General features: G+C 54.4%; 2 protein-coding genes across 2 annotated transcripts in view; both read left to right on the top strand.

The window, feature by feature from the left end:
• Window positions 1–26,784, top strand: part of LOC116436928 (zinc finger protein 436-like) — a 337,104-nt gene that overhangs the window by 140,484 nt on the left and 169,836 nt on the right. The window lies entirely within an intron of this gene.
• Window positions 13,963–25,499, top strand: LOC116436864 (serine/threonine-protein kinase pim-1-like). The gene is made up of 8 exons (XM_032094282.1): window positions 13,963–14,084; window positions 21,111–21,729; window positions 21,847–21,897; window positions 22,103–22,469; window positions 23,085–23,261; window positions 23,510–23,659; window positions 23,885–24,741; window positions 25,029–25,499. Exons 1-6 carry the CDS (start codon window positions 13,963–13,965, stop codon window positions 23,614–23,616), a joined length of 1,443 nt encoding a protein of 480 aa, XP_031950173.1. The 3' UTR covers window positions 23,617–23,659; window positions 23,885–24,741; window positions 25,029–25,499.

The raw sequence follows: 26,784 nt of genomic DNA, 5'->3' as shown, positions 1-26,784 counted from the left end.
CACCTGTGCCTTTTAATTTGGGACTGGACGCCTTTTAACTGATTTCTGAAACTTGTGTGAGTATCCCCGGTCCTTGATATTTTGTTTCTTTTTTCATTTTGTGGGTGGTGGGTGGAAGAAGTGCTGAGAGAGAGATGGGATCAAAACTCTCTCAGCCCCAAAGTGAGCTTTTTCTCCCAGTTGCGAAATTCCTTCAAGTTAGTGGGTTTAAATTTTCAAAGGGTCTGTTCAAACAGTTTGTTCTCTGGCTTTTCTTTTACCTTCCTCAAGTGTCTCCTGCAAATTTAAAATTCCTGCGTTCTGGCAGGCTGTGGGGGATAAGATTACTGATTTAAAGCGAAAGGGAGAAAAAAATTCTTTAGTTCTAGTCCTTCGGGACTTGCATAAAATGGATCGGAAAGTAAAAGAAAAGCAGAAATCCCCCTGTAGTTCTTCCCGTATCCCTCCTTCCTTCCCTCCTGCTCCTCATCCCACTTCCCCTTCATCGAAAAATCCGAATGAGGTGATATGCCCAGAGGCACAGAGTTGCTACCTTCTCTCTGACCACTCTCGGTCTTTTCAGCCACCCTGTCGGGATAGCCCTGGCCAGGCTGCCTCTTCCCAAACCCTGTATCCCTCGCCCTCTTCCCCAGTTGTAAGCCCAGAAAACTGTTCTAAATGCCGTTTGCCATTGTCCCCCCCCCACTCCACGTGTCTGAACAATGGCACTGACCGCATGGCACTGTCCACCCCTCCCCCCTCTTCTTCTTCCCACAATCCTTTTCACCCTCCTACCCCCAACTCTTTCTTATCCCCGCCCCCAGACATGATGCCTTCGGGCTCCTCCCACACGTCAGGTACCACCCCCTGCATCGGGAATCCCTGCCCATCCTGTGACCGCTCCTCCTGGTCCTCCAACCCCGCCCCCTGTGGAGGACTTCCTGGTTCCCACGTCCCCTCTTCCGGTTCCCACAGAGTAGAAACCAGAAGCGATGCCATCTTGAAATAGGGTCCAGGAGTCCCCTCAGCCCCCTCCTACCCCTTTGCTGCTCCTGTAACGTATGATCGAACTGGCAATAATCCCACATGGAAACCTTTTAATCCTGCAGGGCTGAAAGAGCTTTGCAAAGCCCAGAAAGAATTTGGGAGGGAGAGTCAGTATTTTAAGAACCTTCTGCAGATAACTCTCACCAGTACAGTGATTGTGCCACACGACCTCAAAAGCATTTTCTCCTGCTTGCTTTCCCCATCTGAGTTTCAAATGTGGGAAGAAGGTTGGAGAAAGCAACTGGAAGAGGTCCTCCCAATTTTACTGCAGAATCCAAACAACGCTGGGATTTTTATGGATCACCTTACCGGTGAGGGGTTATTAGCCAAGCCCCAGAACCAGGCTCAAAATACACCAGAGCCGGTCCTGAATGCTGTAAAGCAGGCAGTACAGCAAGTGTTCTTAATGATGCCCCCTAAATTAGCACCTCAATTGAATTATACTGAGATTCGGCAACTGCAAAATGAGCCATTTATTGATTTTGTGAATAAACTGAGGCTTGTAGTGGAAAGACAAGTGGAAGATCCAAAAACAAGAGAGCATATTATAACTCAAATTGCAAAGACTAATGCCAGTGATGCTTGTAAAAGAGTGATTTTGGGTCTTCCATTTGAAGCTCCACCAACCTTAAGTCAAATGATTCGTGCTTGCACAACATTGGTGCCAATTCATCAGCCAAATTTAAAAACGGTGGAAAACTTTATAGGAACGGCAGCCGATGCTGATGCAACAGCATCTCAGGGCAATAGAAATGCTAATTGGGTCTGTCACAGGTGTGGCAAACCAGGGCACTTGGCCCGAAACTGCAGCACTCTGGCTCCAATTAATCAGGGTTCCCGAGCTGTCTCCCCAAGGCAAATGACATCGCCTGCCGCCAACGGGATGCAGCCAAAAAACTGACAGGACCGCGTGGAATGGCAGGGCCACGCGGGGGAATGAATCAAGAAACTGCCACCAGGAAAATGGTCACCATGACCACTGCAACTCAGATGGACTCGGTGACACCCCAGAGAATTGTTGTGACACCCCAGGCAATTGTTGTGAGTTGCGAGAATCTGAGAGACTGTATACTGTTTGTGTTAAAAGATGTTGTACAACACACCTGGTGACATTTGTGTTACCCCAGAAATTGTTCAAGTGGGGCCACAAGGGTTGTTTACTGTCAATACCCAGTGTGTTAACCCTCCCTATTCTCTTGCTGCTAACCAGGTTGTGGCCCAAGCTATTCCCATGCCCAGTAGTCCGCCACAGGACTACAACCCCTCTGTCTTCTGGGCTGAGGTAGTTGGGAATGACAAACCCATGTTTAATTGCAAACTGTCTTGCCAAGGCTCGGGCATCAGCCTGGTAGGAATGATGGACACAGGAGCAGAGGTGACAGTCATTTCTTCCCGTCACACTGGGAGCTGCACACTGGGAGCTGCAGCTGGCAGAAGGTATTGTGACAGGTCTGGGGGGATCTATATCTGCCCAGAGAAGCAAGGCAGTTGTCCAAATTGAGGGTCCAGAGGGACAGATAGCATCAGTCCGTCCTTTTGTAATTGACTCTGGATTTACATTGTGGGGCAGGGATCTCATGTCCCAGTGGGGGGCAGTAGAGTCAAAATTCCATCCCAACCCCAGAATTTTTAGTAAAGGCCACTGCGGAGCGCCCCTTCCAGAAATTAAGTTGGATGTCTGACGATCACGTCTGGATGGATCAGTGGTCTTTGCAAAAAGACAAATTACAGGCATTCACCGCACTCGTGGAGCAGCAATTGAAAAAAGGAAATATCGAACCATCTAACAGGCCTTGGAACTCCCCGGTATTTGTAATCAAAAAGCTGGGGAAAGACCAGTGGCGCCTCCTACAGGACTTGCGTAAAATAAACGCAGTCATTGAGGACATGGGACCCCTGCAGCCCGGAATGCTTTCACCCTCCATGCTCCCCAGGCAGTGGAAGATAGCAGTCATTGATATTAAAGACTGTTTCTTCCAGATCCCTCTGCACCCAGACGACGCTCCCAGGTTTGCCTTCTCGGTACCTTCCATCAACTGAAAGGCTCCCATGCAGCGCTACCAGTGGTGAGTTCTGCCGCAAGGCATGAAAACCTCACCCACCATCTGCCAGTGGTATGTAGCTCGCATTCTGTCCCCCATCAGAAAGTTAGCAGCAAAGGCAATAGTGCTCCACTATATGGACGATGTTTTGGTGTGTGCTCCTAACCAATCCTATTTAGACTGGATATTGGGGAAGGTAATCGAGGCCTTAGAGGCAAATGGATTTGAGATCCAGGCCGAAAAGGTCCAGAAAACCTCTCCATTTAAATACCTTGGACTGAAAATCCATGAACAGACTGTGGTTCCCCAACAAGTCAAAATTAATGATCACCCTAAGACCTTGCAGGAACTCCATCAGCTCTGCGGGTCCATAAATTGGGTGAGGCCGCTCCTAGGGCTGACGACAGAAGATCTCGCTCCTCTATTCAACCTCCTGCGAGGGAAAGATGACCTCATATCACCCAGGCATCTGACAGAGGAGGCAAGACAGTCCATCTGTAAAGTACAGGAAGTGCTGTTGTCCTGGCAGGCACACTGCTGTGCCCCAGGTCTGCCTTTTCAACTTATTGTGTTAGGGGAAATGCCATACCTTCACGGGCTGATATTTCAATGGGACGAGGTGCAGAGTGATCCCCTGTTAATCATCAAGTGTGTTTTCCTCTCACACCAGCTGTCCAAAAGTATCACAACGGCACAGGAACTCATGGCTCAGTTGGTGATGAAATCTAGATCCTGCCTCCGCACCCTTGCAGGGTGTGACTTTACATGCATCTACCTACCACTGGCAACTGATTCACTTGATAACCTCCTTCAAAACAGTGAGCACCTCCAGTTCGCCATAGACAGCTACACAGGCCAAATTTCTATATACCATCCAAAACACAGACTGCTTCCTTCCGTCTTCAAACTGATTCCAAAAGAAATTCAAAGCAGAAAACCATTAAATGCCCTGACCGTCTTTTCAGATGGCTCTGGATGTTCCCACAAGTCTGTCATCACTTGGAGGGATCCTCACACTCAGAAGTGGGACTCTGATGTGCAGGTAGTTGAAGGATCCCCACAAGTGACAGAACTTGCAGCTGTGGTCAGGGCATTTGAGCGGTTCAGTGAACCATTCAATTTGATAAGTGATTCGGCCTATGTAGCAGGTGTAGTTTCCAGGGCAGAGAGAGCCTTACTAAAGGAGGTCACAAACCCAAAAATTCATAACTTGCTTTCGAAACTGATTCAACTGATCTCCCACTGAAAGCACCCATTCTATGTCATGCACGTGAGATCACACGCTGACCTACCAGGATTTATTGCCAAAGGGAACAGGAGAGCAGATGCCATAGCTATGCCCATCGAGTTAGCGAATCTGCCTAACAGATTCCAGCAAGCCCAGCTGAGCCATGCAATGTTCCATCAAAATGCTCCAGCTCTCATTCGAATGTTCCACCTCACTAGAGACCAGGCGAAAGCCATTGTGGCGACATGCCCTAGCTGCCAAAAACATCAGCTTCCATCATTAGGTCAGGGGGTTAACCCCCGAGGCCTGGGCAGTTGTGAGGTATGGCAAACAGATGTCACCCACTTCCCCCGGTTTGGCCGCCAGAAATATATTCATGTTTCTGTGGATACCTTTTCTGGTGCAACCTTTGCCTCAGCCCACCGTGGGGAGAAAGCCAAAGATGTCATCAACCACCTGGTACAGGCCTTTGCTGTGTTGGGCACACCAAATAAAATAAAAACTGACAATGGCCCAGCATACACCTCTGCAGAGTTAAAAACATTCATGAGTGAGTGAGGTGTGGATCACATCACTGGCATCCCTCACTCGCCCACAGGCCAAGCCATCGTAGAAAGAAAGCATCAAACACTAAAAAGACTGCTAGAACAACAAAAAGGTGGCAATGAGATCGCTGCCCCCATCATAAGACTGTCCAAAGTGTTGTTCACTTTGAACTTTTTAAACTGTTCCTATGAGGAACCTGATCCTCCCATAATGAGACACTTCACAAACTCTGCCAAACATAAACTGACTGAGAGACCTGAGGTCCTAATAAAAGACTCTGACACTTTACAAATACGTGGCCCGTACCCCCTAGTCACCTGGGGTAGAGGCTACAGGTGTGTTTCCACCCCAGAAAGTCCAAGATGGATCCCTGGGAAGTGGATCAAACCCTTTTTGAGACCATCTGCAGATGCCAGGCAAAGGAAAGAAGCTGCCACAGCCTGGAAAAGAAGAAAAACCAAACCACCTAAAAAAGACTCCTCCTCCAGGCCTGAAAAACAAACCCTCCACCTCCCAGTCTCCTTAAAATGTGTCTCCTTTCCCAATATGACCCCTCAGTTTTGTTTTGAAAGAGGGGCAGTCCAAGGGAGCCATTGTTATTTAAGTTAATTGTATTTGTATTAATTTTTTTTTGTGTTATACTGTTCCTAAAGTTACCTCCCTCGACAGCATGATGACATCCCAGCTGCTGCTGTCCCACCTGCTGCTGCAGCTCCTCCTCTGCACCGGGAGCTCCAGCAGGCGGATTCCTTCCATTATCAAGGACATTGTTTGGGTTTTGTTTATGGTGTTGTTAATTTTATTAGCCCTTCCCATTTTTAAGTGTTTGGTTCTTAAATCCCTTAAGCCTTCCCCCTCATTTCAAGGTAATAAAAAAGAGGGAGATGTTTCAGTGACCCATCCCACTGCGGGGCTGGGGCAGCGTGATGTCAATCAATCCCAGCCCCTCCCCTGGATCGAGTTTCCCGAAGAGGCCGACACAGAGGGTGGGTCGAGAGGCGGCTCAGAAGCCTAAGCTGCACCCCCTGGGCGGTGCCCGGGTCCAAGCCACCTCCCCCGGTTCGGGAAAATTCTCGGTTACTCAGTCGTTCATTGGTTCTGTTATAACTCCTGCCTCTCGGTTCCCCCCCCCCCCGCAGTGGTTCTTGTTACATTGTATCCTCCCCCTGGCTTGGAACTCATTGGTTGTTTTCCCCTTTCCCCTCGGTTTTCAAACTCTCCATAAAACTGAGGACAAGCCTCAGTGGAGGATCCCATCACATTCCATCCCTTCCGAGCTTGTTCGGGTTGCGAAACTTCTAACAATAAACCTGTTAGGAATCAGACCAGAACAGCCTCTCTCTTCCTTTGTCTCCGAGCTAATGTGAGCTGATACCATCAGCTCCTGCATGTTCCCTCTGCAAGGAAGCCAGCTAGCTAACTCAGCAAGCAGCTCTTTTCCTGATGCTGAAGTCGCTTCTGTGATGCAAAGGAGTAACGCAGTTGGACTGTCTCTGACCTGGGGCACGCCAGAGCTCGTGCCTCGAGCACAAGAACTGCGTTAGGAAAATAACTTGCTGCAGGAAAAATTCTTCAGGACAGCTTGTTATTTGCAACATCTACTGCTGTAATTGAGTAAGGAGAAAGGGACAACAAGCCATGTCTGATTACCAACATGCTGATGTTGTGCTCTCTTCCCCAGTCTGCTCTCCAAAGATCTGGGACTGACAAAGATGGAGGAATTTGAAGAGCTATTCTGGTTATTTCAGAGAAAGTTTAAAATGGAGAAGGGATTGGGGTGATTAGGAGGCTCTCATTACCCATCATTTTCAGTGCTGCCTTTTGTAGCAAAAGTGACAAATGTGCCCTGTTGGTGTTGTGTTGGTGTTTAGATTTTCTGAGTCCCTCAGCCCTGAGCTGGGTTCCCATCCTGGTGGAACTGTCCTGCCTGGTGCTTGCAGGATGCCCTGGAACAAACCCTCTGCCCCATCATCCACAACGAGCAGAAGGGCATGAGGACAGTGCTGCGAGGATGGGCAAGGAGGGGCACTTTGCTTGGGGAGAGTGGGGCAGGAGAGGCCTTCAGTGGCCTGGCAGAGATACTCCGAGTTTTTGTTGGTTTCCATACAACAAAAGGTTTCCCCTTCCCTCAGAGATCCGGAGTGATGCTCTTGGCCGGGTCCTCCTTTCTCTCCTGCCTTCCTTTGCCTGCTCTTTTTCCCTCCCAGTGTCTCCCTTTGCCCAGGGATGCTCCCAGCTTCATCCCTCCTCCTCCACCCCTGATCCTCCTCCCCCAGGCACAGTGCCCACCCTTGGCACCCTCCCCCCAAACCCATCGCATCCCATGGGAGGAGCAGGGATGGAGCTGGGGCCGGTTGGGCTGGGGCAGCGCTGGGCTCTTGGTTGCTCCCAGCTGCTGTGGGGGAAGCCAGGAAGGGGAAAAGAGGGAAGATTGTTGTGTGGAGAAAAAATTTGGGGCTTGTGGTCACACTAGCTGGGGATTTGGACCCCTTTGGTCTCACTGCAGGAGGCTGGGGATTTTGGAGGGGGAGTACAGAGATGGGTGGGGGCTCCCAAGGGATTTTGGGAACAGGGTGAGGAGTTGTGGGAGCCGCTTCCTGGGGGGCAGTCAGGCTGGAGACCCCTGGGCTGGACTCCTGGTCTGGGCATTCCAGCTCCCATTTTCTGCTCTCTTCCTCCCTTTTTCTCACCTCTCTCAATATTTTCCCATCGTCCCCACCACACCCCTGAGATGCCCACATTCACCTGAGTCCCACTGCCCCCAGACACGGGAGCTCCCAGCACCACCAGTACCACCAGTACAGCCCCAGCTGCCAGCACACGCCCCATGGCCAGTGCCGGGCAAGTGCCGCCAGCCCCAAAGCAGCCACGCTGTGCCGTGGAGGGGTCCCCATGGCCCCGCCCCACGCGGCACTGGGAGCACCAGTCCGGACCAGTGCAGAGCATGGGTGGGCGGCATCAGAACCCACGAAAGTGGGTCCAGCACAAGCCATTTAGAACCCCCCAAACTGGTGGAAAGCATCAGGATCCTCCCAAAAAAGAGGTCACTTCCACCTCCTAAAATGACTGGGAAATCTCCTGGAGCCGTTTATAACCCCCCCAAACTGGTGGAAAGCTGCAGGATCTACCCTAAAATGGGCTCCCCATGTCCTTCCCTGTGGGGCCGCACTCCAAGTGCAAGAGCCAGGTGTGTCCCTCCTCCCAGTAACACATCCCTCAGGATTGGAGGGTGCCCCAAAACCTCAGGAACCGGATCCCCCAAACCTCTTCATCCCAACATGTGTCTGTCTCATTCCAGATCCCATCCCAGCCATCCTCCCTCTCCCAAATACAGCCTCGTTCTTAGGGGGGCATAAGTGAGTGCAGGGGGATCCTTTATCCCCCTCGTGCAGCTCCAAGGTCCCGAGGGCAAAGCCCTGGTTTCTAGGGCTGTGCCCGCTCCTCAAATCTGTCGGATTTAATACCCAAGCGTGGCCGGGACACGGCCCCGGGAGCTGCGCTAATGCCCGGCGGTGCCTGGGAGGGTCTGAGGGGAGGGGAGTTCATAAGGACTCCCCGCGCACCCATCGCTGCGCACGAAAAGCTTTTTTAGTGCATGCCAGCGATTTTTCGTGGTTTCTGGGCTCGGCGGGACCGAGGCGGCGGCAGCGGGAGCCGCGGGGCCCGGCCCGTGGGGGCGGCCGGGGGTGAAAAGTGCGCGGCGACCCCAGCGCGGTGCCCGAGGGCTGAGCGGAGCTGGTCGGGAACAACCCCCGGAACCCCCCGGTGCCCGAGGGCTGAGCGGAGCTGCTCGGGAACACCCCGCTCGTCTCCGCCGCTCCAAGCCGCTTTCCCGGCTCCGGCTGCCGCCGCCGCCCGGCCCCGGCGCGGTCCCGCGGGGTCGCCGCTCGAGGCGCAGCTGGAGGGGCTCGATCCGGGCCGCGCCCCGCCCGTCCCTCGCTGCGGCTCCTTCAGTGACGTGGGGCGGCCGAGAGCCCTCGGGCCGGCTCCAGAAGACCCCAGAACTGCCCCCGGCTGCGGCTCTTTCGGTGACGCGGGGCGGCCGAGAGCCCCCGCTGCTGCCCCGACGGTCCCTCGGTGCGGCTCTTTCAGTCACGGGCAGCGGCCACTCCCGGTGCGGGGTTTTTGTTATTTTTTTATTCTATTCTCTAGAGCTTAGTCCATTCCCACCTCCCATCCCAAGCCCCTCCAGTGCAGCTTTTTCACCACCGTCACCTCTCGCCACTCTCTCGGTGCAGCTCTTCAGTGACTCGGGGCTGCGGAGATCCCCGGGTGAGGCTCTTTTCTTGTATTTTATTCCATTCTCTCTATTTTTTTGTTTTTCTATTCACACCTCTCTCCCTCCTCGGCGCTGCCCTTCTGGCCACACCAGACAGCGCCCATCCCGCCGTGCAGCTCTTCAGTGACACCGGGCGCCGCGGACATCCCGGTGCAGTTTTTTATTCTATTTCATTCCATTCTCTGTATTTTATTCTACTCACCCTCCGCCCGTCCGTCGGTGCAGCTCCTTCAGACGCGGGCGGGGGAGACGCCTCTCGGTGCGGCTCTTTGATTGTATATCCAGCCCTCGTCCCCCTCCCGGAGGTTTGTGGGGCGCTGCTGTCCCTCAGCCCTTCCTGCCCCGGCACCCGCGGCCGCTCCGGTGCCCTCAGGCCCCGGCTCGAAGCGAAACCACAAAACCCTCTGGAAAGAAAGCCGGTCTGGGTGAAAACCCTGCAGGGGGGATTGAATGCACACGCACAGCGATTGCTGAGAGTTGGAGATTCCAAACGCTCCAAGGGGCCGGAGGGAACCGCGCTGCGGCCTCGGGGCCTCCCTGGGGCACCGCGGGGACCCCCGAGCAGAGCGACTCTTCCCACCCCCCAAAATCCGCAGCTTTGGGTCAGCTGAGGAAAAGAGCTGGAAAAAGGGGCTGGAAATGGGATGGAGCCTAACTGGATCCCTCAGCCATGGCCCGGAGCAGCCACAGGAAAATGCCCCGGAAACCAAGGAAATCGATGGAAGTAATGAGGAATTTTTGAACTCTTTCTGCTGCTGTTTCCAGAAGGTCCCGGCCGGGTCCTGCCGGGAGGAGCCGGGGGCGGGGAGGGGCCTCAGGGCTTAAATTGGGGAGAAAAGTTGAATTAGGGCAAGGAAACTTTAATGGTGGGGAGAAAATGTGAACGGAGGGGATTTGAATGGGAGGGGATGATTTGAACTGGGCAGAGAAAATGAAGTGGGGGAGGAGCCCCCCAGCCCTCGGCTGTGGCCCGAAGGTGCTGCCAGCGGTTCCCCTGCTCCCACCCCCCCGGGCTGGGGGCGCGGAGCTGCCGCTGCTCCCCGGGAATGCCACGGGATAAAAACTCCACTCAAGCTTTTATGTTCCCAGTCATTCCCAGTAAGATCCCAGTTGCTCCCAACATGGTCCCAGTCGTGCCCTGTATGGTTCCTTTCACTCTCAGTCCCTCCCAGTAGAGTAAGGTAGGGCCCCAATCACTTCCAGTATGAACCCAGCCACTCCCAGTCAGTCCCTCTATGATGCCTTTTGTCCCAGTTGCTCTAAGCATGATCCCAGTATGAGTCCAGTCACCCCCAGTATGATTCCAGGTAACTTCCCAGTATGAGTCTGGTTTGATTCCTGTCAGGCCCAGTATGATCCCAGTCACTCCCAGATACTCCCAGAACTATGCCAGTCACTCCAACATGATCCTGTCACTCCCAGTATGATCCCAGCATGACCCCAGCATTGGCCAGCTGCTCCCAGGATGATCCCAGTTGCCCCCTGCATCTTTCCAATTGTGCCCTTTCACCACCACTGTGGTTTCAGTCACTCCCAGTACAATCCCAGTCATTCCCAGTATGATGCAAATCACTCCAAGTATATCCCAGCAGCACCCATTGGCCCTCAGCATGTTCCCAGTAGCTCTCAGTGTGGTCCCAATATATCCCAGTATAATCTCTGGTGCTCCAAATCTGGCCCTGCCCAGTCCTGATCCTGGTCCCAGTGTATCCTGCTGTCCCATTCTGTCCAAGTCCATCCCAGCCTGTCCCAATCCATTCCGGTCCCTTCCCGGCAGCCACCGCCGTTTCCCAGATCCTTCTGCCCCCCACCCCCCAAAGCTGCCCCCCCCGCCCCCAAGATGCTGACGGGGATCGGGGGCTTCGTGTTGGGCTTCATCTTCCTGGCGCTGGGGCTCGGCTTCTACCTGCGCAAGCAGGTGACGGGAGGGGCCCGGGGGTCGTGTCCCCCCTCCCCCGGAGCTCTGTGCTCCCCCGGGGCCCCCCAGCCCGGTGTCACCCCCTTTGCTCTGCCCACAGAGCTCCTGAGCCGCCGGCGGCCGCAGCCCCTCCCCGTGGCCTCGGGCCCGGCCGGGATCCCCCGCTCCGTCCCCGCGCTGATTTTGGGGGGGTCGTGTGTCCCCCCCAGCCCCGCTGTCACTCTGCCCCCACCCGGGTGCTCCCTGTGTTCCCAGGAAGGCTTCCCAGTTGGCCCCGGTCCCGTTTATTGGGGAACAGTGGGAAGGGACTCTGGAGGATCCCGCGGGGGGACCAAGAGTGGAGGGGGCAGAACCGGCCCCGGGATGGATCGGGAATGGGGACCCCCGTGTGTCACCCCTGTGTCGCCCCCCCCGGGGGGTCCTTGGGAGGCACCTCAACCCCAAATCGGCACCCAGCGAACCCCAAAGGCGCAGAGACCCCCCCCCCCAAGCCGCCCCACAGCCCCCAAGGACCAACCAAAATTGCCCGCGAGTATCAGATAATCAGAGAAGGCGCTGAACAACCTTCAGCCAATCAGAGCGCGCGGCGCTGGTGACTCACCAGTTGCCAGGCAGACCCGCAGCGCCCAGCGCTCCCCACCCGGACCCCACCTGCGCCCCCCCCTCGCCCCCAGCGCCCCCCGCCAGGGGAATTTGGGGAGGGGGCGCGTGGGGGGCTCCCAGGCCGGGCCCACAGCCCAGCCCTGCCCGAGCCCGACCTGTCCCGGCTCCATCCCGGCTCCTCCTGCGGGATGCGACCGCGTTGGGAAAACGGGGGGCCAAGGGTGGGCGCTGGGCCCGGGGGGAGCAGGAGAAGGGATGGGGGAGGAGGAGAAGGAGAAGGCGGCATCTTTTAATGATATTTTATTGAGTCTCATTTTTTAGAGACCAGGATCAATTCTTCCCGGGCGTCGGGGCGAGTCCCTCAGGGCTGTGGGGCCCTGCTGCCGGCTCACCCCGTGCCAGCCCAGCGCCAGCGCTCAGCGGGGCTTTGGCTTCCCGTGCCCTTTCCCGTGTCCCCAGCCCAGCGTCACCACCCCCGTGTCCCCAGGCCGTGCCCCACCCCTCCCCCCCTCCCCCTTTGTCGAGACATGGAGGATGAGAATTTCCCCACCACCCACCCCAAAGGTTCCCCCGAGGCCATTTCCTCTCGTCCTTTCCCTTGGGAGCAGAGCCCCAGCCCTCCTGGCTGCCCCCTCCTGTCAGGGACTTGGAGAGAGCCAGCTCCCCCCTGAGCCTCCTTTCCTCCAGGCTCAGCCCCCTCACATCCCTCAGCTGCCCCTCAGAAGTCCTCCAGACCCTTCCCCAGCTCCGTTCCCATGATGCCATGAAGATTTTTGCCTTTTCTTTTATACCCCTGTTATACCTTTTTACAACTTCTGTACTCCTAGTGCTTTTTGCCTACATTCTTAGACTTGTTTGTCAAGCTAAGAGACTAAACATTTTAGAAGCTTTGTAGCTAGGGATCAGTGTGCCCCAGACCCCAAGGTCCTCTCCAGAACATGTTCTGTAAACCAAGATAGAACAATCCAGGGGAAGGTTCCTTGGGGAGGGGGGCTCACTTGAGCCTCTCACTGGGGACTCTTTGATAGATATGCTAATTAGTAAGACCTATAATGTTACACCCAATGTTGGAGGGGCAGAGACACAGAGACACAGAGACACGGGGAGACACAGAGATAGACTCGGTGGGGTGCATCTCGATGCATATGACCTGGACTTGTACACCTAAGGATCCTTAAAATAAATACCAAGGTAAAATCCCTTTTCCCCTTCTAACCGTGTATGACTCTTGATTTTAAGACCAGGAAAAGGCATCAGTTGCTGGCGACCATGAAGGGACCCTAAAGACCTTGAAAATCGCAGTCTTGGGTTGGAACATATCTTGCTTTGCCCCTCTCTTTGCCGACAAATTACAGAGGGGCCGGAGCAACAATCTAAGACTGTGACCAGGACTTTAGGACCCAGCATGGAAAGGCAGAAGCACGGAAAGAGGTGAGTGAAAAGGAGACTGATACTACCGAGACTGTGCTAGCACTAAGAAAGGAGATCTCCGAGGGGGTTGGAAAGGTTGGGGGCATAGAAGCCCACGAAAGGGGAAAGCTTAAACTTTTCCCCTGCAAACTGTGGAAAGGAGGGGACGCCCTCCGTGGAGTCCACAGGAGCCCAGAGGCTGCACCCTACGCAGCCGCAGGAGCGGCTCAGAGGTTGGTTGGTTGGTTGGTTGGTTGGTTGGTTCAGATGTCGGAAGTTGTGGGTTTGAATCCTGTTGAGACCAGATTTTCGTGCGCGCGCATTTACTGCTTGCTAAAACTAGTTGCTTTTTAGTGTTTTGAAGTGTTTGTATAGTAACCTAGATAACCTGCCTGGGAAATCGGAATTCCAAGGCCAGATTGCAGGCTGAATTCCAGAGTTAAGAGCTTTCCTCTGGCAGAGTTTTCCTGTCTGTGAGAAAACATGGGTGGTGTGAATGAAAAAATCCCTCCTAACAGCCCATTAGAGCTGATAATGAAACACTGGAAATGGCTGACAGGGCGAAAAACTACTTTGGACACCCGAGAATTGATCAGACTGTCCACACAGGTTTGGCCGACTTTAAAATTAAGTCAAGGAAATTGGCCTCGCTATGGGAGTTTGGAAAATATCATTAATGACCTGATGGTAGAATTGAGATCATTACGTAGGTTTGATGAACTAAGATATGCAGAACTTTTTACTATGTATCTGAACAGGGAAGAAGCATATGTGGTAGACAAAAGTAATATGGAAATGACTTTGAGGAAGAGAAAGGGAAAGAAAAAGTCGCAGCAAGCTGACTCGTATACTAATATGGACAGAGAAATTGATATGACAGATACAGATATGGTAGCACCAGCTTTGCGCAATGGGGGGGGTCTCCCCCCCTGTTCAACCGCCAGGGCAACCCGCACAGTGGGGGGTGGGGGAGCGGCGGCTCTGCCGCTGCCGCCTCCGCTGCTGCCACCGCCTCCGCAGCAGCCCGCACAGGTGGGGGCAGGGGATGGGGGAGCAGTGGCTCCCCCACCGCCACCGCTGCTGCCTCCACTGTCCCCGCCGCTGTCCGAGCAGGGGCAGGGGAGGGAGCAGGCGGCCAGCCCCAAGCCGGAGGAGCGGCGCTGGGCCCCCTCACCCCCAGCTCGTCAGGGGCGGAGGGCGGGCGCAGAGGTAGGAGAGATGTGAATTGGCCACCACCCCCTTACCGGTCCGGAGGCAGAGAAGGTGCAGATTGGCCGCTGTCCCCTGACTTTTCCAGAGGCAGAGACGGGGAAGGGGGAGGGGAAGGGGCAGGCTGGCCGCCTTTCCCCGAGTACCCTGAACACAGAAGTGAAGGTAGAAATGGACACGGGCAATGGCGGCGGCATTCCCCAATACAGAGAACCACAAGTTTCCGACCCAGAGACAGGAGAAGCCGCTCGCTCTCCCCACCCTGCAGCACAGGCAGTGTTAAAGCTGAGGGCAGATGGGATGGCCCCGACCCAGGCAGCTCTTACAGAGCCAGGGACGGGAGAACCTGCTTGCAGCCCCTGCCTCCCTACCCCTCTACTGCCGCAAAGAGCGAGACAGTTCCTGATCAACATTCGCCTGCAACAAGTTTTAAAACCAATGAACCAATTTCAATTAAAAGCGAATGGGATGATTTTGATACAGACAGTTCTCACGGGGAGGGTGGTAGAAGAAGGGGCAGGATAGCCCGAGAAGCTATGAAAGCAGTCAGTCCCGTCGCTAAACACACAAGGTCCAAAACAGATAAAGAGGGGGAGGAAGAACTTGTATTAAAAGCACCTCTGAGACAGGCTGTGGGAAATCAAGGAGCCATTTATATAAAAGTACCATTTTCTCTCGGAGAATTACAGCAGTGGAAAAACTCAGTTGGGAAGTACAGGGACAACCCAGAGAGAGTAGCTATGCATGTAGAAATGGTCATAAGATCCCAAAACCCAGATTGGGGTGATCTAAATGTTATGCTATATGAATTATTGGATAAAAGAGAGAGAGAAATGGTCAACAAAGCTGCTGTATCTGCTATAGAAACTCAAATTGCAACTGGGAGTCTCCAAGAGTCAGTTAATGGTATCTATCCCCTAGCAAACCCTGGCTGGGATCCCAATGTCCCAGAACAGATGGAAAAGCTGAAGCGATACCAGAAATGGGTGGTTGTTGAGTTAACAACGTATTCTGTGTTAAATACTTTAAAAGGTAAACTGAGTCAAAACACTGTGGATGTGATTGGAGCTACAGGGGTAAGTGAAACAAGGCCTTTTTTCCAACCTTTAAAATTTAAAGAAAACACTGGGTCACTCACCAGTTCCTGTATATGCCAAATTCCCCTATGCCATTGTCAGGCAGAGATTTATTGGAAAAATTGGAAGCAGAAATTAAGTTTTCAAAGGAAGGGGGAGTGAAAGTTATAATCCCAGAATCTAAAATTATCAAAGCAGCTGCTATACTTGTACAAGAATGCCATGGAAAAATTCCCAAAGAAGTTGAAGAGGCTGTCATTCAAATAGTGTGGGCCAATGATTCTCCTGGGAGATCCAAAAAAGCTGAACCTGTGAGTATCACACTCAAAGCAGGGGCTACACCAGTAAGACAAAGACAATGTCCTCTGAAATTAGAAGCTCGTAAGAGATTGGTACCTGTGATTGAAAAGTTTCTCAAATTTGGGTTGTTAGTGGAATGTGAATCCAGGTACAACACACCAATCTTGCCAGTAAAGAAAGCTGATGGTAAAAGCTACAGGTTGGTACAGGATTTGAGGGAAATCAACAAGATAACAGAGGACATACACCCAGTGGTAGCAAATCCTTACACACTTCTGACAACACTAACAAATGAATTAGGGTGGTTCACTGTTTTAGATCTCAAGGATGCCTTTTTCTGCATTCCTGTGCATAAGAATAGCCAAGAACTCTTTGCTTTTGAGTGGGAGAATCCAGAAACAGGGAGGAAGACCCAGCTCACCTGGACAGTTTTACCACAAGGATTAAAAACCACCGAACCATATTCGGAAACCAGCTGTCAAAGGAGCTTGAGGACTGGAGGAAACAAGAACCAGGAGGAGCGGTTCTCCAGTATGTTGATGACATCTTGATAGCGGCCAAGACACGAGATGACTGCATCGAGCTCACTGTAAGTCTGTTGAACTTTTTGGGCCAAAGTGGGTATCGAGTCTCGAAAGAGAAGGCACAGGTTGCCAGGGAAACAGTAGTATACCTGGGCCTGGAAATTTTCCGTGGACATCGCCAACTCAGCAGAGAGTGGAAGGAAGCCATCTGTCGACTTCCAGAGCCCCATACCGTAAGGGAGATGCAGGCCTTCCTGAGAATGGTAGGTTGGTGTCGCCTGTGGATATCAAACTACGGTATACTGGTGAGACCTTTATATGAGGTCTGTCATACATGAAATCCCTATTTGTGCTTGGTCTTTGCATATTAAGTGCTTTAAGTAATTAATTTTGAGTTAATTATTTTTAAATTGAATGTTACAATTAACCCATCAGCCCAGGTACAAAAATCCAGTTCCATTATCAGTGTTTTCATTTGTTTAAAGTAGTTTATTAATAGAGTTGCACCCTTCCCAGTTAAAATTTTTCCCAGTAAAAAATCACAAACTTGCCCCTTTTCAAGCTTCAAACCACTGGTACACCATAAGAGTTACCTTTCCTGTGTTTACTGTATACTTTTACAAGTGTTTTGAGGTGTGTTGGATGTATTTTAATACTTTTTGTAGGTGTTTCACTTGCATTTTGATTCCAAGGCCAAAACCCCACCCAGTCTAACAGCCAGCAGCTATTTTTAGCCACGGCCATTACTCTGCAGGCAAGTCCCATGGCAACCTGAATACCTGAATTTTAATGAAAGTATTGTATTCCCTTATCTCAAACTGATACCACCCCCCCCCCCCCGACAACGATGAGCCATTGGTGGACGGAGATGATCCATCAAAGGGAAAGCACCAATCGCTTTGGACCGAAGGGGTGGGCTGTGGGCAGGCTGTGGGCAGACTGGGGGCGGAGCAAAAACTATAAAAAGGACGAAGCCAAGAGGCGAGCTCTCTTCTCTCTTCCCGTCTTGCTCTCTCCAGACTAGCTGTGGGAGACATCGGTGCTGGGCATTAAAAGCCTTACCCCTTTTAAGGGGCTTTTAGTAATTTTTTAAAGTCAACCCAGCACTGCAAGTTCTTTTTCTCTACCTGAGGTCTAGTGCTGTCTCAGCCAGAAGATCTCATATCCCTGCGCTCCTGGGGCATACCATCTACCGAGCCATAGGATCCCAAATTTTTATATTTTTCTGATTTCTGTAATTTTTCAATTTTTCTGTTTTCAATAAATTAATCTTTTTTAAGAGTTGTCTCATTTCTCACAAGGTCCTTAAAGCAGCTGAAAAGGGGACAATTATGTGGACAGAGAATGCCAGGGCTGCATTTAAACAGCTGAAACATTCCTTGATGTCAGCCCCAGCTCTGGGGCTGCTGGACTTGACTAAACCTTTTGAACTCTTTACACATGAGCGACTGAATGTTGCTCTGGGGGTACTGGCACAGCACCTTGGAGACCAGCGAAGAGCTGTGGCCTATTTCTCAAAACAACTAGACAATGTAGCCCAGGGTTGGCCAGGATGCTTGAAAGCTGTGGCAGCAACAGTCCTTCTGATACAGGAGGCCCGTAAATTCACCCTTGGGCAGCACATTGTTGTGTATGTACCCCATGCAGTGATAAACGTGCTGGAGCAAAAGGGGGGACACTGGCTCTCCCCTAGCAGGATGCTCGAATACCAATCTGTGTTGTTGGAACAGGATGATGTTACTCTAAAGACAACTTCTGTGGTAAACCCTGCGATGTTTTTATCATCCACATTACTTGACAGTGTGCCTGAGCATGATTGTTTGCAGACAATAGAGGAAACTTATTCCAGCAGACCAGACCTGAAAGATGTTCCTTTGAAAGATCCAGACTGGGAACTGTACACTGATGGAAGCAGCTTCATGAGAAACGGTAGGAGGATGACCGGTTACGCTGTCACCACCTCAGATAAAATCATTGAGGCAAAAGCCTTGCCTCCAGATTATCATCACAGAAAGCTGAACTCATTGCACTAACGAGAGCTCTAGAACTGAGTGAGGGGAAGAAGGTGAACATATGGACTGATTCCAAATATGCCTTCAGTGTTGTTCATGCCCACGGAGCTATTTGGAAGGAACGTGGCCTGCTGACTGCTCAAGGTAATGAGGTTAAGCATGCTAAACAAATTCTTGCACTTTTACAGAGCATTTGGAAGCCTACAGAAGTGGCTATCATGCATTGCAAGGGTCATCAAAAAGGGAAAACAGCCACCAAACTGGGAAATCGTTTTGCTGACAAAACAGCCAGGGGGATTGCAGAAAAAGGCATTTTTGCAGTGGAGCCACAGAAAGAGATAGATTTGACATTATTTACCTCAAAATATGATCAGAAGGATCACAAATTAATTAAGTTCCTTAAGGCTGAAATCAAAGAAGGTGGGTGGGCTGTCATCCCAGTAGGACAAGTCGTAGTTCCACCCCTGATCCTTCGGGAAATAGCCCAACGAGAGCATGAAAGTACCCACTGGGGAGCAGAAAATCTTTTAAAACATTTGAGGAAAGTAGTGATAGGGAGAGGAATGATTGATATTGTACAATCTGTAACAAGCAAGTGTGAAACCTGCTGTAAAAACAACCCTGACACAAGCAAGAGAATTGTGTTAGGAGTGACAAAGACAGGAGATCTCCCAGGAGATTATTGGCAAATAGATTTTGCTGAGATGCCATGCAAAGAGGGATGCAGGTATATACTGGTACTGGTTGACACCTTCAGTGGATGGCCTGAGGCTTTCCCCTGTCACACCAACACAGCAAAAGAAGTAGTGAAAGCTTTGTTTAATCATATAATACCAAGATTTGGGGTTCCTTTGGGAATGTCATCAGGTAGGGGACCACATTTTGTTGCAACAGTGGTTGGGGAAGTTAGCAGGATTTTGGGACTTACCTGGGACCTGCACACACCATACAGGCCCCAGGCAAGTGGCAAAGTTGAACGCATGAACGGGACCCTCAAAACCCAGATTTGCAAGATTTGTCAAGAGACATCCATGACGTGGGTTCAAGCCCTGCCTATAGCCTTGCTGAGAGTCCGCATACAGCCAAGGAGAAGGGACAACATCAGTCCCTATGAAATATTATATGGCAGGCCATACCAGGTTCCACATATCCCAGGGGAAATTCATATGAGAGGTAAAAATGATTTGCAGAAATATTTAATGGCTCTGAGTTCCACTTTGCAGAAGCTCCAGCGATTCGTTGTGTTATCCAAACCAATAGGATTGGACACAGCTGCTCATCCGTTCCAGCCTGGAGACTGGGTCTACATCAAGTGCTGGGACAGCGACCCCTTGCAAGCCAAGTGGAAGGGACCATTCCAAGTTTTGCTGACCACTTCTACTGCGGTCAAGGTTGCAGGCAAGGGACTGTGGATTCACTACTCCAGGGTGAAGAAAGCTTCTGCTCCTGAAAGCACCAAGAAGACAGAGACTGATACAAATCAGAAAGATGCAGTTTAAACTGTTTTTACATGTTTTCTGTTTGCCCAACTGGTAACCACAGTTCAGGGTTCACCCCATGATTTCCATAAGACTGTGGTCCAAAATGTGTCCAAAATTCTTAATAAGAGCGATTGCTAAATCTGTACTCAGTTATCGCCCCTAGATGGGAAGGGTCACTGGCCATTCATTGGTGTTTTAATAGAAAAATTAAGAAAGATTTGGATGAAATTTGGAAGGGAACTCAAATTCTACATGAAGTGGCTTCTAGAAATAACACTTTAAAATTTGATCATATTTTTGATACCCTCACCTCATGGTTACCAAACTGGGCCTGGGTAAAAGAAATATTCATAATACCTGTAATTGTAGTTATTATCTGTGTAATTGCCTGTGGAGCAGCTGGTTGTGTAAACCGGTTCTGCGGGTAGAAAAGTAGAGTAGAGACTAGACAAGGTAGAGTTTTGTTAGTCTCTAAAAGGGGGGAAATGATGCCATGAAGATTTTTGCCTTTTCTTTTATACCCCTGTTATACCTTTTTACAACTTCTGTACTCCTAGTGCTTTTTGCCTACATTCTTAGACTTGTTTGTCAAGCTAAGAGACTAAACATTTTAGAAGCTTTGTAGCTAGGGATCAGTGTGCCCCAGACCCCAAGGTCCTCTCCAGAACATGTTCTGTAAACCAAGATAGAACAATCCAGGGGAAGGTTCCTTGGGGAGGGGGGCTCACTTGAGCCTCTCATTGGGGACTCTTTGATAGATATGCTAATTAGTAAAACCTATAATGTTATACCCAATGTTGGAGGGGCAGAGACACAGAGACACAGAGACACGGGGAGACACAGAGATAGACTCGGTGGGATGCATCTCGATGCATATGACCTGGACTTGTACACCTAAGGATCCTTAAAATAAATACCAAGGTAAAATCCCTTTTCCCCTTCTAACCGTGTATGACTCTTGATTTTAAGACCAGGAAAAGGCATCACCCATCTCTGGACGTGCTCCAGCCCCTCCATGTCTTTCTTGAAGTTTGAAGGCCAATCGCTGCCCTGTCGCTGCAGGTGCCAAAACCCCAGGGAGACTCCTTGGAAATGGGGGTAGAGAGGAGCCCTTCAAAGGGAAACGGGTGCAAAAATGCTCCCAATGGCCGAGCGGGTTTGCTGTGGCTGCGGGAGGAAGAGATGCTCCGGGACTCCGCCTCGGCCCCGGAGCGGAGCGGCCCGTGCTGCCCCGGGGCGCGCGGGGCTCGGCCGTGGGGCGCGCGGGGGGGAACGGACACACGGGCACCGGACACACGGACACGCGGACAAACGCTCCCAGCGCTTCAGCGGCAGCGGCAGCAGCGGCAGCAGCGGCAGCAGCGGCAGCAGCGGCAGCAGCACAAGAGCAGCACAAGAGCAGCGAGTCCACGAACCCTCTGCGTCCCTTCTCCTGCTCCTCCTCTCCCTCTCCCAGTGTCTCGCACCCTCTCCCGCTCTCCCTTTCGTTCCCCAACCCCCCTTCCCGCGGCCTCCCTCTCCCCACGCCCGGCCGGGCCATGCCCCCGGCCCGCCCCCGGCCCCGGGCGGGGCTGCCCCCTCCCCGCCCCCGGGCGTCCCGCCGCGGTCCCGCCTCCGCCCGGCTCTCGCCGTCCTGGCTGTGGCGCTGCTGGGCGGGCATCAGTGCCTGGCTCCTGGGCACCATCGCCAGCCCCTGGCTCCGGCTGGCCCGACCCCGACCCCGACCCCGGCCTCGGCTCCTCCCGGGGCCCGCCGGGGACACAGGCGGCGCGGCCGCTCCCGCCGCCTCCGCAGCGTCTTCCCCGCTCCGAGCTCCGCCGCTCTTGAGCGCGGCCGCCGGCCCCGAGCCGCCGGTGTCCGCTTCAAAAGAGCCAACATGTGGGGATGGCCGGCCCGGGGCGGTTGAGCGGCGCTCGGGGGCCGTTCCTGGCCCCGGGCCGAGCGCTGACGGCCGCGTCTCGCCGGCACGGAAGGCGCAGCAGGGCCTGAAGGAGCGCTACCGGCTGGGTTCGCTGCTGGGGCGCGGCGGCTTCGGCAGCGTCTTGGCGGCGACGCGGCTCTCGGACGGCGCCCCGGTGAGTGGCGGGGCCGGCGGCGGGCGCAGGAGGCGGGGGGCAAAGGAGGAGGAGAAGGAGCACGGGGCTCGGCACGGCGGGCGGCGAGCTCAGCCCGCTGCTCCCCTTGCCTTGCAGGTGGCCATCAAACGTGTGCCACGGAACCGCATCCACCATTGGGGCCGGCTGGTGAGTGAGCGAGGGGCAGCGGGAGAAGCCGGGGCGCGACGGGCGGGGATGAGCTGAGGCCCGGCAGGGTGGAAGCCGCCAGGACGCCTCGAGGGAGAGCGGCCGTGGGGCCAGCGGAGCGCGCAGAGCGTCCCCGGCTGGCTGAGGGCTTGCCGAGCCCCGGCACGGCATCGGCCTCGCTGACGGCATCGTGCTCCTCCCCCAGCCCGACGGCACCCGAGCACCACTGGAGATCGTGCTGCTGCACAAGGTGTCCGCTGGCTTCCCCGGCATCGTCCAGCTCCACGAGTGGCTGGAGCTCCCCAACAACGTGGTGATGGTGCTGGAGCGCCCGGAGCGGTCTCAGGACCTCCTTCACTTCATTCGGGCACGGGGCTTCCTGTGCGAGGAGGTGGCGCGGCACCTGTTCCGCCAGGTGCTGGAGGCCGTGCGGCACTGCACCAGCTGCGGGGTCCTGCACCGGGACATCAAACCGGAGAACATCCTGGTTGACCTGGCCACCGGGCAGGCCAAACTCACCGACTTTGGCTGTGGCACCTACCTGCAAGCTGCAGCCTACACCAGCTTTGCAGGCGAGCCCACGCAGGGGGAGGCTCCTGGTAGTGGCATCTCACAGCCCAACATCTCACGGCCCAACATCTCACAGCCCAAGCTGGCTGTGGCAGGGGGGATTCTCCCTTTTGCTGCCAGTCATGGCAGCCGGAGTCTTCAGCTGAGCTGCTTTTGAGCGGCGCTGGCTGAGGGGCCATCTTCCAGCCCTGCTGGCAGCCTTTGCCAGCCACTCTGCCCAGGACTGGCGCTGGGGCTGGGGCAGCCAGCGCCACAGAAACACCCGTGGGTGGGGGTAGCAGAGAGGCGGGGCCAGAACCTGTGCTCCAGCCCGTTTGGTGTGCAGGCGAGACAGGGCTCGGACTGCTCTGCTGCCCGTGCTTGCCTTGGCTTAAGAATGGAATGCAGTGTAGGCAGGGAGGATGAAAGCGTGGTTTTTTCCCAGCACCAAGTGGGTTTTTCCTTTGCATGGAATGCTCGGGCCTTGCCAGGGCTTCCGCTGCCCTCTTGCGACACCAGCGGCTTCTTTTCCAACCCCCAGTTTGTACACAAGTCCCAGGTGCTGGCAAGAGGGCAGCGGGTCACGCCGCGTGCCGCTGCTGCGGCTCCCCCTTAAGAACTCCATCTCTATTCCATAGGAACACCGTCCTACAGGCCCCCAGAATGGATCCAGTTCGGCTGGTACTACGGCAAGGCAGCGACCGTCTGGTCCCTGGGCATCGTGCTGCACCAGATGGTCTGCGGGGAGCATCCTTTCAGGAGGGGCTGGAACAGCACCTGGGGCCGGCTCTCGCTCCCACGACGGCTCTCTCCAGGTGGATCCTCGTCTCTGCAGCACGGGGGGAATAGCAGTGCTGGGAGACAGCAGCGGGCTCAGGAGCATCCCGCACTGGCAGCTGCTGAGGAGGTGGCAATGTCCTGCTCTCCTCTAAAAGAAAGAATTTATGGCAAAGTTTAGGCACAGCCCTGAGCACACGCAGCACGGCCTGGCCATGGCAAGAGTGGGGCAAAGCGGACAGGAGCCTTCTGCAACTGACTGGCGCTTTCTGCTTTCTCTCCGCAGAGTGCCAGGATCTCATCCGGCGGTGTTTATCCGTGCTCTCCTCGGAAAGGCCCTCATTAGAAGACCTGTCCTGTGATCCTTGGATGCAGGATATTCACGTGCCATAGGAGAAGGGAGAGAGCCACACGCACGCTTTGACCCAGGGAGCCGGTAAGTTCCAGCTGCACACGTGCCTTGGCAAGAAGCAGCAAAGAAAGGCAGAGTTTTTGTCCTGCCTGAATCGCTGCGCAGGGCTCCTCAGCTGGGCACACGCAGCCCTGCTGCTGGAGCTGAGCTGCTCTTCCCAGCACTGGTGGCCCCCATGCCAGCTGCTTTTGCTTGTCCTGCTTCAGCGACAGCCGGGGCCCTGGGCAGAGCACTGACAGCCTGCTCCAGCCCCAGGGAAGAAGGAGCCCCTGGAGAAGCTGTGCCAGGTGCGGCTGCTGCTGCTGGAGACATGGAGGGTGACATCAAGGATGACAAGCTCTTCCTCCACCTGGCAAGCTGAAGATGATGGACTTCAATTGTGGCACCTTCTCCAAAGCCAGGCTCCATGGCGAATTTGCAGATGAGTCCACACGCAGGGGGATGCTCCCAGATTTGGGCATTGCACAGCCTGGCCGGGAAGCAAAGGTTCCCCCCTTTGCTGGGGCGGATGCAACCAATTCTTCAGTCGGCTGCCAAGCTGCTTTTTGGCAGGGCTGGGGGGATGGGCTGGGCTGGTTTTGAACTGGGAGTCTGCTCCTGGCCCTGCCAACAGCCCCCAGCACCCACCGTGCCCCGCGCTGGGGCTGGGGCAGCCAGCCCGACACAAACAAAGCCCCATGGTGGGAGCAGAGGTTGGACACCAGAAGCTGTGCATGGGCTGCTTTGCTCTGCAGGCAAGGAAGGGCTTGGGCTGCTCCACTGCCCTTGTTCGCTTTGGGCTCAGCATGACTTTTGGGGGCAGTGCAGGGGGAAGGGAGAAAGCGTGGGCTGCCCTGGCCCGTGGGTGGGTTTTTCCCTCGCATGGCGGGCTTGGGCCTTCCTCAAGGCTCCAGAAGAGAGAAGATTTTTTACCTTTTTCCTTGTTTCCCCTTTAATCTCTTTTCATTGATTTATGGTTTGTTTTTCCAAAGGAAGCGTTCTAGGTGCTGTCTGGTCCGGATGGCGAAGTGCTTGGGAGCAGCTGCGGCGTGGGTGGGACGTGCCCTTGGAGAAGGCTGAGGACAGCGTTTGGGAGCAGCTTTTCTTCTGGCGGCGGGAGGCGTGAGGTGGGTGCCCGTCCTCTTGGCACGGCTGGGATAAGGGCTTTTGGGAGACGGCAGCGAGCGCAGCAGCATCCCGCTCTGGGCAGCTGCTGAGGAGGTGGCTGTGCCACGGCCGGCTGCAGGCTGGGCACGTGTCCTGCCCTCCTGCTCTCCTGCCAGAGGCAGCAATGCTGGGCAGCTTTGGGCAGCGCTCTGAGCACGGCCAGCACGGCCTGGGCACCGCGGGCGGCTGGGACAAGGGGGACGGGAGCCTTCAGCTGACGGGCGCTTTCTGCTTTCTCTCCTTGCAGCCCGGCTCTGTGGATGCTGAGGCTGCTCTGGGCTCCGCCAGGGCTCTGCTGCGGCTCAGCCCCGGGGCCACGAGAAGCCAAAGAAGAAACGCCGTGACCTGCAGCAGAGACGTGCTTGAGCAGCTCGGCAGTGCAGCTCAAGTTTGCAGAGCGTGCACCTGCAGGGGAAAATATGACACCCCCCCCCAATTATAAACTTGTTCAGTAACTTCTGAAATGAAATCAGTCTGGGATGACCCCCAGTGACATTTTTCAGCCTGCTCAAGCTGAAGCTCAGCCCTTCTCTGAACAGTTCTCTCCCCCACCTGCCTTTTGCTCCACAAGTGCTCCCTCTTTCCCCCAGTGAGTTCCCAGCTCACCGCAGTCCCCATTGCACTGTAGCCTTCCTTGATGCCCCTGGCCACGAGGAAGAGTGAGCCCCAGGTTCACTCTTTGTGTTCATTGCTGGCTGAAGAACAGCAATGTCTCAGAGGTCTGGTGAGATCTGGGTGTCATTCAGAGCTGCTCTCCAGGCCTCAGCTCTGCTCACTGCTGGGTTCCCACTCCCTTTTCCTCGTTCTTCACAGAGCAGGATGGGCTCTGTGAATGCCCTTGACTCTCGCCACTCTTCCCAGCCCAGCCACCCAGCCCAGTCAGGCTTAAGATGGAGCTTCTCTGTCTCCTCTGGCACCCCAGTGCAGTCCCCTCTGTGGGGAGCAGCAGCCCCAGAGCGCAGCACACAGCAGTGCAGGCTGCACCTGGAGCAGCTCCCTGCAGCCATGGCCTGGCTCTTTGTGGCAACCAAATGCTCCCTGTGTGCAGCTGTCCCTGGAGGATGGTCCCAGGGCAGAGCCCAGCCGGGCTCCCACTGCATCCCCTGGAGCCTGGGGCAGACAGCGCTCGCAGAGCTGAGGTTCATGGTGAGCACCCAGAGCTGTGGCTCGCAGTCGGTGTTTGCAAGCGTTGTGATCTCATCTCCTGTGACCTGTGGGGAAAACGAGCTGTGCAGCCAGGCCAGCGCTGCCCCTCTGGGCAGGGACGAGGCTGAAGGCCTTTCCTGTTGCCGAGGAGGCGGCATTAAGCCTTAGCGGGGCCTGGCAGCTGTGGAGCCGGATCTCGCCCGCTGTCCGGGACTCGCTGCCCACCAACCGCCCCCACCCGCCGCGCTCCGTTCTGCAGGGACAGAAGGCTCTGGCTGTGCGAGGGTTTCCATCACGTCTGTGTACCCGTGGCTCTGCAACGCACACGGAGAGGGAAAGTGTCAGTCACGGTGCTGGCACACTCCTTCCTTTCCATACAGGGCACGTCCCTGCGCACCCCGGCTGCGGATCTATTCAAAGGAGAGGCGTGGATAGAGATTTCCCACAGAGCTCTGACTCTGGCGGAACTCACCTTGGCAGCCAGCAGCCAGGGGATTTGTTTCCCAGCTCTGTGTCAGTCGGTGCCCAAGAGCTGAAGGGAGCAGCATTTAGAAGCAGTTCCCAGATTTCTAGGCAGGCAGTGGAGCTGACAAGCATCCGCGTAACTCGCCGTGTTCATCGGCAGGGGCTGCTGCTTCTTTGGGAATACGGCACAACGGAGACACGAGACTTGGAAAAATCCCAGCTCTCTGTGGATTTGTGCAGGAGGGGGAGCAGCAGAAACACTTGGTGTCTGCTTGTGGGGACACAAGGTGCAAGGAGCGGGGCTGGCAGAGGGTGACCTGGGCTGCTGGCAGCTCAAGTCCCGTGTGTTGCGTCTGCCTGAGGGAAAGTTCACGGGCCTTCCAGGGCTGTGC

This window comes from Corvus moneduloides, chromosome 31, assembly GCF_009650955.1.
Source record: "Corvus moneduloides isolate bCorMon1 chromosome 31, bCorMon1.pri, whole genome shotgun sequence".
Lineage (NCBI taxonomy): Eukaryota > Metazoa > Chordata > Aves > Passeriformes > Corvidae > Corvus > Corvus moneduloides.
Note: the sequence above shows the minus strand (reverse complement) of the source record. Positions and strands in the feature narration are given on the sequence as shown.

Bases quoted from the DNA above. Each gene is read 5' to 3' on its own strand.
- LOC116436864 (XM_032094282.1), top strand. From the start codon at position 13,963: ATGGGGGGGGTCTCCCCCCCTGTTCAACCGCCAGGGCAACCCGCACAG. The intron at 14,085-21,110 runs GTGGGGGCAGGG...TCCCTCTCCCAG, and splicing joins CTCCGCAGCAGCCCGCACAG to TGTCTCGCACCCTCTCCCGC. The intron at 22,470-23,084 runs GCGAGCCCACGC...TCTATTCCATAG, and splicing joins AGCCTACACCAGCTTTGCAG to GAACACCGTCCTACAGGCCC.